General features: G+C 34.8%; 1 protein-coding gene across 1 annotated transcript in view; it reads left to right on the top strand.

The window, feature by feature from the left end:
• LOC134540221 (probable ATP-dependent RNA helicase DDX5) overlaps window positions 1-19,519 on the top strand; it is a 166,396-nt gene that overhangs the window by 108,913 nt on the left and 37,964 nt on the right. The window contains exons 8-10 of the mRNA XM_063382835.1: window positions 7,412-7,522; window positions 7,626-7,687; window positions 14,682-14,741. Of these exons, the coding sequence (XP_063238905.1) occupies window positions 7,412-7,522; window positions 7,626-7,687; window positions 14,682-14,741 (233 nt within the window). The remainder of the gene's footprint in view (window positions 1-7,411; window positions 7,523-7,625; window positions 7,688-14,681; window positions 14,742-19,519) is intronic.

The following is a 19,519-nucleotide window of genomic DNA, read 5'->3' on the forward strand; positions in this document are numbered from 1 at the left end:
GTGTCCGAATTCGCCTGAAGAATATACTTGTAGATACTTTGGAAGTGACTTCGCAAGACTGTCAGAAATGGACGTGAAGTATGCTATGCAATACGCAAGTAAATGAATCTGTGTAATTCTCGCGTACTTGAAGTTGAAAATACGTCTTCATTTAAAAAAATTTTTGGTCATTATTTATATATCATATCATTTAAATAATTTAAGAGGACGTAAAATAAATATAATTTATTTTGTATTTTACTGGTATCAATAAATAAATTGACAAAATTAATTTATGGATATGGATGTTTAAAACGAAGTTTCAACAAACACGTGTACATATTTAGCCTACCGATTGTTACTACAAAACAAAAGTACAATAATAACGTAAGTTGCCGTAAATTCACGTGACAGCGATGAAGTGTTTAAAAAAAAGGACTAATTTCACATGTGTTTAAAAATAAAATCTAAACATCCTTTTCGGCTGGCTAAACATTGAACCTATCCGGATTCGTCAAAGGCAAGTGAAGTACGTAAGGTTGCAAACATATAATTGCATTACTTTCTGATTAATTTTAATAAAATTATGCATATCTCCAAAAAATGTTCAGTTAAAATAGTATTGTATTGGTGCTTGTATTAAAATATAATGTAGACCGGGTATATTTTTATTGTGTTTTAAGATTTATTGACTTTTGTGCCTCATGTACTTTTGGTGAAAAATGAAAATGTAATTATGTATTATTATCAGGGCCCAAAGCATAACTATATGTTCGTTGGCCGAAAATGAAATGTAGTTATACTTATATATCTTAGAAAAATATTTTAATTTGTATGAATGTAAGTAATTTATTATGTAAATTTTTATTACTTACAAATATTTCGTGCTCATAATATCTAGTTTCCATTTGTCTTAAGACATAATTAAATGATATACTAAGCAAAAAATGTTTATTGGTTCGCAATTTTTCATTGTTACAATATTTGAAAATGAAAATTTGCTATTCAGCAATATTCACTTCTAAAACAAGAGTAAAAATTATCATTAAATTATATCAATGGTATATTTATTGCATTAGTATTCCTTGCTCCTAATCACTTACTCTGGTTGATTACTTTCTGTATAACCTCAGTGATCGTAATTTATGTACACCTTTTTCCCACTAAGACGATTCAGGTGCAGATTCTGGAGCAGTGTTTTTTTTATGTATGGATATGCCAATAAATCCATCAGTTTGGTGGTGGTGTTGGGGGGGGGGGATAATAATACTACTCTTAAAATATCACTTTATCTGTATGCACGATAAAATATCCTTGGTTAGCTCCATCCGAAATATTCTTATACAACCTATGACGTGTAGCCTACTCCTTAGATATTTTAAAACACGTTTGATTGCGTAGAGAAGGTGATTCTTCGAGTATGTGGCCCTTTCATAATTAAATTATTATTATTAGTTACAACTGTTGTTTATTTCGAGCCTCTTTGACATCCAGTTCATACATAAAAAACGAACTACCAGTGATGCTTGACGTCACCAGTAGGGAAAGCGTGAAGGAGCTCCTCATTTCGCCAGACGCGACTGGCATACACAAGTATTTATATTGCAATAATAAATTACTAAATGATAGCTTAATTTTCGAAAATATGATTGTTTTTTTTACAAGAAATACGAATGCCAGGACATTTACTAATAACATCGTTTTTAAACATCACATATAAAAAAGGAAGTGTAATCAAAAGCCACAGCTCAGCTAAAAAAGCAAACAAAAACTTTTTCTAGCTCCAGCCTCATGTATACATACATAAAAACATAATAAATTTAAAACACTAAAATTAATGCAATAACCTGCTATATATATATAGTTGCACAGAAAAATACAGTTCCAATCAGATATCAAATATAGCAAATAATATCGCTTTGCAACATAACGTCATGCTATTAGGTGGTCAATGTTCAACTGTTTGTGTAATACACATACACACACACCTGTGACAAAATGTGTAAAGAAAGAAAATTTGTAGAAGCTCAAACTCCTTGTAGTACACAGTTAAAAATTATTATTTTTTTTTACAGGGGCAGGAAAACTACATTACTGACCGACTTATTTGAATGAAGTGGTTAGCTGTGAACGAGCATTCTTGCAAAAGGGACCAAATCTGATAGTTTTGGCCACATAATCACCGCAGTAAAACATACAAATTGTATATTGTATATGTGTAGTGCACCAAATTAATATTTATTATAATTACCTTGGGTTGCACTCGGTTACGTATGGGTTTCTAACTGAAATGTACCAAAAATAGTAATATTTATTCTCTTGCGCTTTGTTGAGGATCGAGTAGTCTTGGGTGGATGTGGGGGAAAGGGACAGAGACGCAAAGGGATTGGAAATCTAAATGTTCGCCGAGGCAGAGTACATCCTTCCCCGTTCCCCCACCCCTCTCTCCCAGGCCAGTCGTAAACATGACACCCCGCTGGGCGATAAGAATTCTGAGAACAGCGTCCTCTTTCCCACCCCTCTCCTTTTTTCCGCACGTCGCTTCATCATTCAACCGTACTGCTAGTGCGCTCTGTTGAGGACGTAGATAACTACGCGCGTCTTTGCCCGCTCGCGAGAAACTCAGGAACTTAGTCTTAAAGCCTATACTCTTTTCTGGTTAGTGTATGCTACGACAATAGTTTTCAGTATGTTATGTTAGTTGTATCTCACATTTGTCACGGTTTTTGTTATCATTTTAATTTAAGTTAATACAAAATAATATTTTTGTTTCCTAATATTTATTTACAGGTTATGTATAGAGCTGGGCGGGATCCCGATTTTTCGGGAAATTTCGGGAATGGATTTTTCCCGAAATTATTCGGGAAAGTAATATTTCCCGAAAATTTATATTGATAATTTTTCTGATAAAATCACTGCGTAACCTATCTTTAGGTGTCGTCGTAACGGAACATGTTTTCTGTGATTACAGTAGAACCTCATTTTTACGTACCTGAGATATACGAATTTGCGTAATTAACGTATTTTTTTTACTGGCACTGTCATTTTCCCTATAGTTTTAATGCATTATTTTCCCGTTTAATGCAAAGCATTTCCCGCAATTAATGTTGCATTAGCGCTCCATTTTATAGCTAACCGTGACACAAGTTTAGACGGAACAACAAAAGTAAAGCGAATTGTGTAAACTGTATTTAGTTTACTTTACTACGTTCGTTTGTGGCCACGGCGATTTCTCAGCTTCGTTTGCCATTGTAAACATTTTTTTTGTGCCACTTGCCAAGGTGTACCATACGGCCATGAGTAAAACATTTGGTGATGTGAACGTTCAAAGTCTTGTAAATATGGCGTCTTCGTGCATGTTCGGTGATGTTCGTTTTAACGAATAAGAAATATTGCGGAAAGACGTTGGCGACACTGATGTATATTACATTGAAATGTATTTGAACGTTCATAAATTTGGTGTTTAGGACAAACGACGGTGAAAGCAAAGATAGGCGTTGAGAGAAACTGTGGTGAAATGTTATTTCTAAATATTTACATATCGTAAAGTTTGTCACCAATGCTGTTCCACACACAAAGCCGAGCGCCAGAGATTCAGGTTCCTTTCTCTACAGAACAAGATATTCAATGTATTTTACTCCGGTTTTAAACGCATTGTGATATTATCTGTGTTGGCGAGTATTTTAGTGTGAAGTTGTTTACATAAGGTGTGTGTGTTTATGTACGTGAATTTCATCATGGAAAGTCGCCACACCAAATTAAAAACTCCTATCTGGTCTTTTTACCAAAAAATGCCAGATAATGTGTCTGCACAGTGTAAACAATGCAAAAAGGTTTTAAAAACCAATTTTGGTAGCACATCTGGGTTGCTTCGACATCTGATGCAACATCCAAATTTGAAAAAAGAACTTGAACAGATAGAAGCAACACGGAAAGGCGGAAATATTGGGGAAAAAACTTTAGAACCAACAAAGAAGGAACTTCGCTTAGACGAAGCTTACAAATGGCCTTCAACACATGAAAGGGCCATTTCACTGACGAACTGTATTGGGGAATGGATAGCTGATGCTATGTTGCCATACAGTACAGTGGAAAATCATAAATTTCAAAAAGTCCTTAAAATAGCTCAACCACTTTATTCAGTGCCATCTCGTAACACTTTTTCAAGAAGAGTACCTAATACCTGAACTGTACAACAAAACAAAGGCAAAAATGTCTGAACATATTGCCAATGCAATAAGTTTATCCAAAAATGCTTCTTTATCATTCACTTGTGATTTGTGGACATCTGCTAGCAACGAAGCATTCATGTCGCTGACATGTCATTTTATTGAAGATTTCGACATGAAGAAGTACTGTTTAGGGTGTTACAGCTTTCCTGGTGGACACACTGGTGAAGCAATTAGTGAGAAACTAGTAGAGTGCTTCAATGAATGGGACTTAGAAAATGCAGGGGACAAAGTGGACATGTACATTGTGAGTGATAATGGACGAAACCTTAAGTTGGGACTTTCACTATGCAAACTTAAGTTTACGCAGCTGCAGTGCTTTGCACATACACTGCAGCTTGTATTGCAAGATGCTGTTAAAGTAACATGTGAGATCAAAGAGGTACTGAAAAAGTCACGTTCGATTGTTGGACGATACAAACACAGTGCGCGAGCAACTGAACAGTTGCATCAAATTCAAGAAGAACTAGATCTGCCGGTACTAAACTTGATTCAAGACTGTCAGACTAGATGGAATTCAGAGTTTTTAATGCTGAAGAGATTGTTTGACAACAAGATACCTCTTTCTCGTCACTTACCAACACTGAACATGGATAATCTGCAGTTGAGTGAATGGAACCTTATTGACTCTTACATTAATATATTGCAACCATTGTATGATGCTACAACCCAACTTTGTGGTGAACGTTCACCATCAGCATCAATGGTCATTCCGGTCATTTTTTCTCTAAAAAATTGTCTGAAGGCCTACATCAACACCAATGCAAAACAGGGATGGGAGTTTGCAAATGAGGTACTTCTGGCTCTCCAAGCACGATTTCCATGCTACGATCGAAAAGAGCCATACTATACTGCAATGTTAGTTGACCCGAGGTTTAAGGCTGTTGTAATTCCAACGGAAGAAAAACTTTTGGCACGTAACCACCTGGATAAAAAAGTAAAAGAAATCACACAGGCAACGGCACAACCAGGTATTGTTTAATTTATTTGTAGGCCTAGTTATTTTATTTATACAAAAGCCACTATAGCATTGTGTAAGAATGTGGTGTTTCTTTTTCTTTCAGTAACAACTGCAGGTACCAGTGAGTTGGCACAGAGTTCTACTTCTCTCTGGAGTGTTTTTGACGAACTTGCTGAGAGTGAATCAAGTAACCAGATCATGTCATCAGAAACTGATTGCTATTTCAGTATGCCTGTTATACAAAGAAGTGATGATCCCCTAAAGTGGTGGAGAGAAAAAGGAAAAGATGCGTTTCCTAACGTGTGTAAAGTTGCAATGCAGTATTTAGGCATCCCTGCAACAGAAACAGCAAGTGAACGTGTGTTTTCTACTGCTGGGAACATTGTATCCCCCAAGCGTATGTCCCTTTCCTCAGAACATACAGGGGAACTGGTGTTCATACACGAAAATGGAGGCATTTCATAGTATTGTTTATTTTTCAAAATTATTATTTTAATACTATGGCTTTTAAAAGTTAAAATTATATGGTTTTGATAGCCCATTTTTGAAATAAATAAATTTGCTTGGATACATATTGCACTTTTAAATAATTCCCGTTCCCGTCCCGTTTCCCGAGGGAAATCATAGCTTCCCGCCCGAATTTTTCCCGAACCAAAATTACCTATCCCGTACAGCCCTAGTTATGTAGGGTCATCTAAATTGTGATTGAACACAAAATTAGAATATTTGTTTGGCTTGTAAATAGGGGTACCTAGTCAAATTTTGTTAATGACGAAATCACAAAATTTCAAAAAATTACATGCACATGATGTGTCATACAAATAACCTTACAGTAGCGATAAAAAGTTAATATACAGCATTGTGTTTTAACGAAATTTGCTGTGTTGGGCGAAATCTTGTAATTTCTCACGAAATACAATGGAATTGTTATATTTGTGCGAAATTAACTTTTTTTTTTCTGTGAAGAAAATAAGTTAAATCATTCTGAAATATGCACAAAACATTGTTTATAACTAAACCTGTGCGAATATCAGTTTTTTAGTTTGAATCGAATATGAATACCAAATTGTTAGTGAATACAAACATTGAATTTGAATAATAAATATGATTGTAAAAATTACAAGAAAAAAATATTTTTTTACATTATGTAACAACTTCTGGAAATTAGACAAATAATACTAAAGTGAAAGGTTGGTTGGGTTAAGTACGCTACAATAATTATATGAAAAATGTTTGCTAAAATGCCGGTGTTCAGTCGCAGCCCTGTGTTCACAGCCGACGTATGTGTGCGCGGGCTCATCTGTTTTATGTATCTACAGGTTTTTTTTTTTTTTTTTTTTGCTGGTAGTATCTGTAGGTCAATATTAATACTTTGTTATACAACTGACTTAATTTTTAGTGGTTTTCACTACCTTACAATGATGCTTTTCACTGGAATTAGATCAGGTAGGAGACAGCTGCATGCAGGCACCACATAGAAGACAGACACCACAAACTAACAATACAAAAGACACAAGATGCCACAAATAGACAAATAGACAAATGAAACCAAAACCTACTCATGTTAAGTATAAAATTACAGTAAAATAAAAGATGAATACAAAAAGACTTCAGGACATGTCAATTAGAACAATGTCAAAACAACATATAGACAGAAGAATACAAATCAACACATTTTCATGCAATGTCTAACATTACAAATTATATTAAAGAACAACAAAACATACAATGTTAACACAATAATAACTAAGTAATAAGATATAAGGTGTTTGTGTGTATATATATATACACACACACATATATACATATATACATATACATATACATAAATTACCTAGCTTTTGAAGTGCCAGAGAATATGCAGTTGGAGATTTGGCTAATCTATTAAAGTTGGTATTTAATCTATACAAGATGACTTTTTTTTTGTGTAATGCACATAGTGGAAACTGTAGTCGACTATTAAACTGCAGAACTCTTAAACCAGTATTGTCGAGAAGGTGCTGTACAGTTTAGTTAGGAAGTGTAACAGTTTCTAACAAAAAAAAAAATTAATAAGTCCTACCTTCTGAAAACAAAACTATTTTAGGACAAGGAAAGTTTTTATGACCAGGACCAACACGTCACTATATTTCATTATGTTAATCTTAATTTTAATGCTTCTGGAGAGTTCTCTAATGTTAGTTTGAATGTTGTATGAAACAAAAAATTGTAAATATTCTTATGCACCTTTTTTTTATCACAGGCTAATGCAGTTGCTGTCCGAAATTGCTTCGGAGAAGGAGAACAAAACCATAATTTTTGTTGAAACCAAAAGAAAGGTGGATCAGATAACAAGAAGCATTGGAAGATATGGGTAAATTTTTGTGTTTACTTTTCTCTATCATTGTTTGCATTGAACCTTTTTGTTTTGGTTAATACAGAATTTATGTAATCATTTGTTCTTTTTTAAATTCTAGATGGCCAGCGAAAAGCATACATGGTGACAAATCTCAACAGGAACGTGATTTTGTTTTAGCAGGTAAGTTGAGGTGATACATTTCATACATCATTAAATTATGCATGTGTTTTTTTATACTGTTATACAGTGAAACGTACGTAATTTTCTGTGCGCGGGTGCTAAAGGAGGGGGGGGGGGTATCAAAAAGCTCCTTCGAGGGGAACCGTTTGTGCTTGCAAAATCGTAACTGAAAAATGGGATTGGCAAACGTAATCACGCGGGGGGCCAAAACCCTGGAAATCCTACAGATTTTTGTCCCTGCAGTGTAGCATCCTCTATCTCCATAACTATGTGGAACTACTGTCATCCTTTTATCTGAGGATTGGCTAAAGGTATTTTTTTATTAACTTAAAATCATTTGCATGGTTTATGCAAGGCTTCTAAATATGCACATTTAAATAGTAAATATTGTTTTTCTTACCTTACTTACCTGACTTAATTTCAATGCTGTTTCTCCTGAATTCCGCTCCCGAAAATCCAATATCTTTTCCAACCAAATACCGTCTTAAAGTAAAAAAAATCATTCTCGTCCACCTCCAACAGAAACTATGTATATATTTCTGCTGCAAAGTTCACGTGTGTACCTGCTGCTAGTGTTCCATCTGAGACTTTTCAGCATATGTGGTATTTTTTTCGGTACTAAAAGACATTAATTGAAAATAAACGTATAGTTAAAACAAATTTAAAAAAAACTAAAAAATACCCTTGCTTATATTGTTGAATAAATTCAAATTTAAATAATTAAATTTAAATCTGAGTTTTTTGTAGTGTTGGGCTGATTCCTAAAATATACCGATTCCGATTCCATTTTCGATTTATAATTAAAGGGTTGATTCTTCGAATCCGTTTCCGATTCATTAATTTTTATCTGACAAGGTTCAACAGAATAATATACTCAGAAAAAAAAAGTTGTTTATGATTTTAAAAAGGTAATTGCGTTGTGTTTCATTATCTGTGCAGAAATTAACATTATATACAGCTTTTATAATGTTAAAAAGCATGTTCATTACCATCAAGTTATGTACCTTGAATTTCTAGCACAATTTGGCCTTTTAACCTTGCATATAGTTAGACGAAACATGTGTTCAAACACTGCCAATAATCAAACATGTCTTACGACGCAAATTGTAAATAATGTTATAACTTAACCAACTTTAGATACCTTACATTATCAACTCAATTAATTTATTGTAAAAAAAGAGGGTTTGTACGGTTAGGTTAAAAATTTTATTTTCAAGCACAACTAAATAATGATCCAAATTAAATTACAATATACCATGTTTTATCGCATAATGGTCACGCACGCGTAATCGTCGCAACCATATTTTAGGCTGTCAAAATTGGGATAAAAAAACTTCTCGCATAAACGTCGCATGATGTTTTTGGTCCCGCTAGTAGATGCCGAGCGCTTTGTGTAGGTATCTTTTCCGTGTAAAACGATGTATTTAAAGTAGAAATCTAATATTTATTCGGTCATTACCACTTACTTAATAAATTAACGGAAAAATATGAAGTTGTTTGACGTGTAAATTTTCTTATAAAGACGTTATTAAACGTTATTTCCTTTATCTGATCGTCTGCGTCGCCGCAGTGTAGGTATAATCTAAAATTTAATTTCAGTCTTTACCACTTATTTATTTAATTAACGGAAATACAAAGTTGTCCGACAGGTAAATTTTCTTTTTAAGAGGTTTTTAAACGGTATTTCCTTTATCTGATTGTCTGCGTTACTGCGGCGTACCGCTTATAAAAATGTAGCCAGCGCATCATTCATGTTTGGTTATGTTGCTTCCCGTATAGAGCGCGCGCACATAGTCGAATATCGATATCTCGCCGATTGGATGCAACGCGCGCTCTCTGTCGGTGCCGAGTTAACTACATTTGATAGCCCGCATTCTTTCGTGGCAAGTGTGTACTACGACACGTTAGTTCACGTCGGATTCAAGGGGCTTGCGTTCGCGTTAAAGTTTTGGTTATTCTATTTAAAGTTGAAGAAGGGTTTTTGTTTAAGGAATTATTAATATGGATTGTTTGGCATGCTATTGTATACGTCACCTTTTTTTTAAATAAACGTACTTTCCATGAACGAATTTTGTTTTATGAATATCTTTACCTAACAAAAAAAATTTTTTCCTCATAATCGTCGCACCCCTATTTTTTAAACTTGATTTTAGAATAAAATTTGCGACAATTATACGAGAAAACACGGCAACCTCGTTTTTACATATTTGAAGGGACCAGGGCGGAAAAAAAATGATGGAAATGTAAAAATAAAACGTTATTATCTCATTATGATGGAAACAAATATGCACCACACTAAAATAAAATGTCAGAGATGCTTACTTTTTAATATATTAACTAGAACTTAATTATCTCACTTGGTGAAAAGAATAAATCCATCAAGTCTTGCAGTTCTTCACAACCGTAAAGAGAAAATAAATTTTCTGTTCTTGAGTAAGAAAGATGTGTGAATGTTCAAGCATCTAAAAATTTCCACATTTTATGGTGAGATTTTCTTACACAAAATATTTAAACTCTTCAAATAATCGCGTGTCAACATTTAATTCATTTCAGAAATTTATCGAAAAAAATTCTGTTAAACTAGCACAACTACTTTCAAAAGATTGTTGATGTTTAGTAATAAAAATTTATGAAAGTTTCAGCAGCTATGTTTGGAAATTCAGATTTGCCAACTGCCTTTCCAAAATATTGCTAATGTAAAACGAGCATCGCTAAACACACACAAGAACGCAGATTTACAGCAATTTAGTTATGTTACTTTTAAACTTATGTTAATATGGTCGTAGTAATCCACTATGAATTTTGGTAAAATCTCTTTAAAAATTATTTTATTTATAATTCTTATAAAGTTTAAAGTGCAGAGATGTGAAACATCTTAATTTTCACGTTCACGTCATCAAAGATTTGGTTCATGGCCGTATTGTTTACCATGGCAAGTAGCACAAACAAAAAATTAGGTTGTTTACAATGGCTAACGTAGCTGCCATGATCAAATAGTTAACGCTTAGTAAATAAAATTTACATTTTCTTTTAACATTCATGTTTTTGTCTAACTATTTTTGAAGGTTTACTATTTAATGCAGTGCTGCTGCATTGTAATTTCCGAAAAATGCTTTCGCTTAAAGCGGGAAAGTAGATACTGCATTTGTACTGTGGGCAAAATGGCGGTGCAAATAAATACGTTAATCACCGAAATTCGTAAATCTCAGTTCCGTACAAAAGATTTTGTTATGTAGTTTAAAAATTATAATTGCATACATTTTAATATTTTCTTACATTGCGTAGGAGATGTATTTTGCAAACTTACAAAAACAATCCAGAATCGGTCATGGTCGATTCCAAAACCATTGTATTCTGAATCCTGCAATTATAGTGGAATCGGTGGAACCGAACCATTCCGGAATCGGAATCGACCCATCACTAGTTTTTTGTTCAACAGCCAACTAAAACCTTGGGTGTGCTTGATATCATTTGTCTTAAATTGTCTATGTCTAATTTTAGGATATAGTCGTTACGAAAATGAAATGAGATAGCACCCGTCGTTTTTATTTATACAGAGTTGTGGTGCATTATTCGGCAGTTAGACAAATAATTAAGTTTGGATTTTATTTTTTGATTTTTAGTTCCTTTAATGATAAAATCAATTTTTTTAGTTTCTTCAAACTATAATTTTTGTATTTTATTCGTTTTAATCTTAAAATAAAATAAAAATATTGAATATGAGTAATTGAAAAAAATAAAAATACTGGATATGAGTGATTAAAGTATTTATTTTTTACAATGAACTTAAATTAGTCATTAATGTTCACGTAATCTAGTCATTTCAGCTAATACATCCACATTATCAAAATTACATGAAACTTTTCTTGTTAATTTAGAGCAATCAAATTCTTCAACTCGAAGACCATCCAGTGACTGTACATAACTAACAGCTACATTTTGAGTGTGTGTTGTAAAATTACTGCAAAATGTAAATTCAGGTTATGGCACACACAGATGAACAAAAGAAAATACGGGAAATTTTTTACATAATTTATCTAAACCTCTTCGTATGTACACTTCCCATGACAGTTATAAATAAGGTATAGAGTACCTTCTTTTCATTTTTCAGTTTACAAAATGGCATCTATTACAGTTTAGTTACTAACACCACCACTAGAAATATACAATTTTTATCCTGTATTTCAACCATTTGGCACTGTAGGATACATACATACATCTATGGAGAAACATATGTTTACTTGATGGTTACAAAAAAGTGTTTGTTTTTAAAACTTTGGCAGTGAAATACTTATTAACCATCAACTAATAGATGTAAACAGCAACTTCATGGATCATAACAATTTCGCAATTTATATTAACCTTATTTTGTATTAAAGGTACTGAATAACATAGGAAAGCATACATCATTTTCTGGGATTGTGAAAGTACTCCGCATAAACGGGAATTTGGTACTAAGCGGATTCGTATTAATGTGGTTTGACTGTATATAAAATAAGATCATTTAAAATAGGCAACTATGAAATATATTGATTTACTAAATAATAAGTTTAAAAGATGATTTAAAATGTGCAAGATTGCGAGACTTCGTTTATGTTTACATTTCAAGAACAGAAAATCTAATACCAAATAACTCATTTGACAATTAATATTCACCGTACCAAACCGTTATATGGTAATCCGTTTTATGTGGTCACTTTGCATGGGAAATAGTATACAAGTTATTATGTTACGTGAAGTCTTATTGCATTATTTTGCAACGTGCTTGAATCAAGGTTCGAACACGCTACAATCTCTCACGTGTAAGAGGATAACAATGAGAGGCAATCCCTTCCAGTAGGGATCAACAGTGTGACCTAGAGTATGTTGAAACTGTGCCAAATGATTATCAACAAAATATCTAATCAAATATTTATTATTAACAGACAACGTGATGAAACAATTCTCTGGTGACAAATGTACAATTACACAAACTACGTTCCGACAACAAAGACGGCTAGGACCTGCCCAATTGCGGGCGTACAAATAAATATAGGGGCCTAATTTTTGATGCGAAAACGTTCACGAGTATTGAGCACAAGCATGAGTAAATAGGCCAAAAGCCCAGCCCACATGAAATAAATATTTAGCAACAAGAACACACGCATGCTCTAAACCAGGGTCCAATTACCGTAGTATGAATGCGGGCCTAATGCCCAAAACGAATTACAAGTTACAAGGTGTTTGACGATGCTTCGACAACAAGGACAACAAGGACGGCAGTTCGGTGCAGCCGGAGGTAGTCTTAAACTAGCCCGTGGTATAGGGCCCGCTGCACATGGCATGATAACAATACAGGGCAGAAAAACTAGGCAAACAAATTTAACTATACTGCCCAACTGAAAAACTAGACGTCCTATACAACTGCGGACGCATGATGTTAAAAGCATGAAATGCCCTATAGGGAAGACGAACAAGTGGCAATGCAAGCCACACCACAAAACAGCAGGCAGATCCGCAGGGCGCAAGAATTTACAGCCCAATAGCAACAAACTGCTATGGGGAGTGACGTTAAGACATCTATGGGCAATATAAAATGGCCAAATAAAGGCACGGCCACATCGTGCATGCACTTACGATCTACAGTTTTCGCTCAACGGCACCGCCGATACTGACCCGTCCTTCATCTACGACCGCAACTGAACGACCCGAGACAAGCTCATACAGCAGCTTAAATAGCAGCACCAGACAGATAGCGCTAGTGCGGTGGAGGCGAACTAAAAAGGGGTGGGAGGTGGAAATGGAGTTGGAAATCTAGCGGTAGAAGCGGCGGAGGGGAACGGGGGTGGGGAATGCTAGGCCGCGCGGCAGCTATGAACGAAGCAGCAGCTTCAATTTTTTAAAAATTCAGTTAAAAAACTTGACGTGAGTTGGTTAAAAAATGTCTCGGTCACAATATTACGAATATTTCTCTGCAGTTTAAGCATTTGGTATTTTCCGTTTGTATGGGGCAGCCATGCTATAAATAAATACAGTTTTTGTTCCTATCTAAATTTACCATGATGGTGATATATTTATTTACAATGTATTAAATTCAAGAACTTTATTAAAACACTGGATTTTTAAGTTTGATATTTATGTTTGGCACACGTAAGAAATAATGAGAATTCAAAGTATGTAGTACCACGGAAATTGAAAAGGGTACTCGTGGATTTTAGGTTATGGCAGACACTTTTATTTTTCAGTAATATCTGCAGAAAATTAACAAGCGTATTGTGGATCGGCAGAAATGCCAACTCAATTAAATATTGGCCAAATTGGCTTCTGCTGATCCGTATTGGCACAGCTCTAATAATAATATTGGTTGGTACCCATGTTGATCTAGCAAAGAACTGTTGTGTCTATTCCCGTCAGTACACTTAAAACTAACATCCAGAATGCGAAATAATCACAGTAAACGCTGCACAGCGCATAGTTTAAGAGTTCTCCCTCAATTTACACTTTCCTGCAATTTAAACGTTTTCCTTTCTTCACTGGTCTTAAGATGCCCTCAGTTTAATATTCATTTGCAGGCTATGTTTTGTACTTTTCACAATACAGATGACATGATTTATAGACTAACTACAAACTTAAACTAGTTGGGTACCAATTTTAATAAATAAATGTATTCTCCAGCTCTCTCAAATTATCCTTATAATTATATTATTACTATTTAATTGAATATTTTTCATCATCTATTATCAGTATTCTAGGACTATAAATTTTTTTTGTTTTCTTTTTATGTTTGTGTTTGTTCTGTTTTGTTGTGTATGTTATGAACAGTCTAGTTGATGTTCCTATAACTGTACATGTATTTGTGTTATCTCTTTGCACGTATATTCGTCATTCATATGTATTTTGTGCCCACTCCAAAAGTTCTCCAACCTATTTTAAATATTTAACAAACTAGTCAAACTTAAAGAGAAAAATGTAAAAAATGTATGTCAATGTTTAAATTTTGCTTTTATCATTTTAGAGTTCCGGAATGGGAAAGCAGCCATTCTGGTAGCAACCGACGTTGCTGCGCGGGGGCTGGGTAAGTATGGCAGAACGGCCTGGCATCGAACATCAGTGTTCTGACAGCGTTTAAATACTGTAAGAAGCAAAGAGCCTTTGTAGAGCAACCTCTCCGTCTCTAGCGGCACGATCCGCGCGGTACTGGGAACACGCACTGCTAGTGTTGCCAAGAGAGCGTGTAGCATGATGCTCACTCACCACGTCTGCCCTGCCTACTTCAAGCAGAGCAAGTCCACTTGAGTTGACTTTCAATGATTCACTCAAGCTAGCTGCTGTGTTTGGGCCGTCACCTTAGCCACACGCATGGGTCGTTCTGCTGGGCCGTCTGCTCCTGGGGCCGCGACCCTGGCCCTGTAGGGAGCAGTGTGTCACGGTGTGGGGTCACTTTCGAGAGATGTGTGTGTCTGCAAGACGTGCACTATAAACTGCACTTACCATTGGCACTTAAAGCAAATTTAGGTGCAAATAAATACTAGTACATTGAGAGAGAATTTTTGTGCAGTAGTGCACCTGAGACAACATTATTGTACCTTAGCATAATGACTGCTTCTTTTAAAGAAAGTTTCTTCCTCCGTATTTATTTTAGTAGGACTTGCGCCTTTTAAATTACAGAATATACTTTCAAGTGAAAAACAATTATGTCTTAGCCAAAACATTTTTGGCATATAGGTCAATGACTACAAATGCTGTGCTGTGTTACAAATTTTCCTGGTGAGTTGTAATTTTATAACACTCAGCTATCAAGTTAACCCTCATTCTTTATAACATTACTTGTAGCATGTTTTGAGAAAGGAAAAATAATATGTTATATAATCATGGATATTATACATAAATATTTGACCACTAGCATAGTATAGTAGTTGAAAATATTCTGTACAATTGCAGAGAAAGTATATCAATTATTGTGCATTTCAAACTGTAGTTTAAACTAGCGAAGTGTGACATATGAAGTTAAAGTGTGTTAAGCACTTCTTAAATTTTAAGTTTCAATTGATTTCTCTTTATCTTTCCTCTCTGCTCCTCTCTCTCTTTTGGCCTCTGCTCTTCTCTCATCTCTTCTTTTTCCCCTCTTTTCTCCTTTCTTCCTTAACCCTTTTCTCTTTCTCCTCTCTTCACCTGTTGTTCAATGGTTGAGTGGTCATCACTCTTCTCCCATGAAGATGATCTGGCTGGGTTTGATTCCCGGTGGGAAGTGGGAAATGTAGTATACGTTGACTTGCTTTAGTGGTCCGTCTCCCCCAGCCATTCATTCTGTTGATGCTCCATTAGCATCTCATAACTTTTTTTGTCTAATGATCTTTATGTTGATGCAATACATTTCCATTGATCTTTCCTTTATTGCTTTCTTCATCTTCCCCTTTCAAATATCCACACTCTCCCTGCACTCCTACCCTTCTCATCACCCTCTGCATCGATCATCCTTACCCTCCCCTCTTCCCTGACTTCTCTCTCTTCTCAACCTTGTCTACTTTCTGCACCTTCTCCATCTCCCTTCTTCTCCTTCTCTCTTTTTTTGGTCAATCCCCTCTCTTGCTTTTCACTGATCTGACTCCTCTTTTTTATTTGTCCCGAGAGTAGTTTTCTCTTTTTACCTCTTCCCTACTCTATTCTCCTTCTTTTTTTTACTTTTGTTCCTCCCTAATTTTTCATCTCTTCTTGTCTATCTAACCTCTGTTCTCTCTTCTCTCTCCTCTACTTCTCATCCTATTTTCTTCTACTATCCTTTTTTTTCTGCTCTGCTTCTTTGCTATCATCTTTCCCAGTGAATGCTTCATTCAGAATATTTATATAATTTTTTAGACTAATTTTTTAACTATCCTGAATCTGAAAGAGCTTTGTACCTTACTTAACTGACATGATTTGGTGTCAATGGTTCGGGGATTCTTCACTTTCAAAAAATGGTAGTAGTGTAACATGACTCATCTCATTACAAAAATAATAGTTTTATTTTTCCAAATTTTTTTTTAGAATTTTTGAGTTTTTCACAAGGCTCTTTTTATAACAGACCTGAACCTTGTATGACATGAAATAATTTGTTTCAGATATATATGTAAGTGCAATTACAGTTAAGATAAGTAAATCTAGACACAGTGAGTTATTTGGTGCCGGTTGGTGGGATTTTGTTCTGAGTGTTGCTGTGAGATTTTGCTGGGCGTTCTCAGAAAAATATATGGTTTTGTGGTGTTAGAGCTGCTGCAATGTACTGCTGTGATGTTAATATAAGGTTTCTCAAAGAAAACCTTGCACAGAAGACATGGCTTGTGTGTTACACAAGATAGGATCTAGTTTATACAGTATCATCCTCACTATTTCTAGTCTGCAGCCGGGTCTGCAAAGAAAGATACTGCCATATTGGTCTGGATCTACATTCCTCCAACTTCACTAGCATCCATTTCTTGCCTGACCTGCAGATTTGAAGTTACCTACCGTGTTTTATCACATTATCGTTGCACATTTTATACTAAAATCAAGTTTGAAAAGTAGGGGTGTGATTTTTATGAGAAAATTTTTTTTTGCTAGGTAAAGTTATTCATAAAAACAAAACCCATTCATGAAAAGTACGTTTATTTAAAAAGTATAGTATACAAGAGCACACCAAACATTTTAAATTAATAAGTCATGCAACAAAAACCTTTCTTTAACTTTAAATAGAAAAACAAAATCTGTGACCCGAATACGAGCCACTTGAATCTGTGACTTGAATTAATGCGTAACTGTAGTCATATTACTAGGGGTAGTCAAATTTCGTTAATGACGAAACTGCGAAATTTTAAAAAAATCACTTGCACGTGATGTTTAATACAAATAACCTTACTTGGTAGTGATAAGACGTTAATATACTGCATTTCGTTTTAACGAAATTTGCTGTGATGCGCGAAATCCGTGGTTTTTCACGAAATATGACGAAATCACGATATTTGCGCGAAATTAACCTTTTTTATCGCGAAAAATCACATTGAATCATTCTGGAACCTGCACACAACGTTTATTATTCCAAGAGGTTATTATGTGAGATACCATCTTTGCTTTTGTTTTTCTCTAGCACCCATAGAGTAGAGAGTGGCAATAAACATCATCACTTTAGCTACTGGTGGACAAATCACAGATAGTGTTGGTAGTTACGAGTGTCGAAATGTTCTATGACTTTATTTTCACGAGTGCGTGTCTGTCGAGTTTAAGTTCTTTATTTTCGAGTGGATGCAATATTTATATCTTCCGTATTCTATGATCGTTTTCCGTTAAAGTTTTTGTGGCATGTAGATCATATTACCGTGGTCAACTGTGGATAAACGTATAAAATGCCGAAAGTTGTGTTTTCGAAAGAGCTAAAGAATTTGACGACGAAGGATTTTACGGGTTCAGTAAAGAAAAAGGCATCATGATGTGCAAGTTCTGTGATGGCAAGTCGACTGGAAAAGAAAAGACACGTGTGAAACATGGAAATAATGCTAGCAATGTGTTTTGGTGGGGACTAGTTTGCAGGAAATATATAATAGCTTATTTTCAGAGATAGTCGAAATGGACTTGAACCACTAACGTTTCTGATCAGTTTCCGATTTTTTTGACATGGCGTCTAATAAATCGATGAACGCCGGCTACATGCACGAAAAAGTGTCCCGTTATGCACATTGTCCCATTACGCTCATTCTACGCTTGCGTTGCATCTATCACTCTTCCACTCGATTGGAACAACCATCGATTTGACTTTTTCCAGGCACATTAAACTTGAAACACTCCCATTCGTTTCCTACTTTTCCTATCATCGTCATGTCCTTAACAGAATAACACAGATTGGAAGAAGTTAAATAGCAAACATGTATAAAAGTTATAGTTAAAATAATCTCTTCGTTAAAGTAATAAACATATTTGAATTAATGAGTACAAATAAAAGTAAATTTATCAATTATATTGTAGATTTCATTTCACTCCTTCTTTGTATCCATACAAAATAGTGATAATTCAATAAAAATTATTCAATTTTATTCATAAAAGTATGCAATCATTTCATCAATGTTTTGTTATGACGTCTCATTAAACTATCGTCGGTAAACCGACCTTACAGACAACCAATTTTTTTGTATGTAATCTTGAGAATTTTAATTACAAATGCAGTGTGCTAAATTTAGATGTACATGTACTTTAAAACATTGTTTTTGATAAATTTTGACCAAATAAAACAATAATTACATCAAAAATATATATGTGTATAAAATTTTAATGACGAAATATTTATTTTTTCTAACTAAACAATTTTTTTTTCACCGAATTTTTGCACCGAAATAACTCTTTTTATTCACCGAAATGGGCCTTTTTTATTTACCATTTTTCATTGGCCCTACATATTACACACTTACCACAAAAGAGTGCAGGCTATCAAATGTAGTTAACTCAGCACTCGACAGAGAGCCCGCGTTGCATGCAATTGGCGAGATATCAATATCAATGAAGTAGCTTGGCTTCTGAGTTGTAGCCAGGTCCTTGGAAAATAATTCACCGACGTTTCGGTCGACATTGCGGTCGCCATCATCAGTTCCCTATACACGGCTACAAACCAGAAGCCAAGCTACTCCAGACAATGGCCATGAAAGCCTGCAAACATTATTAATCATTACTGCATACTTGCCAACTTTTACGATTCTGGCGTAAAATGTACGAAAATCTGGGCTTGTTTACGATTTTACGAACGTGTCCAATTATTTACGATTTTTGTTGGCGACAATAGGACACGGTTCAGAGAAAGAGCCATAAATGCACGTCTCAAGTGACCAGTCAAAAAAGGCATAAGTAACGCAAAGC

This window comes from Bacillus rossius, chromosome 1 (assembly GCF_032445375.1).
Source record: "Bacillus rossius redtenbacheri isolate Brsri chromosome 1, Brsri_v3, whole genome shotgun sequence".
Lineage (NCBI taxonomy): Eukaryota > Metazoa > Arthropoda > Insecta > Phasmatodea > Bacillidae > Bacillus > Bacillus rossius.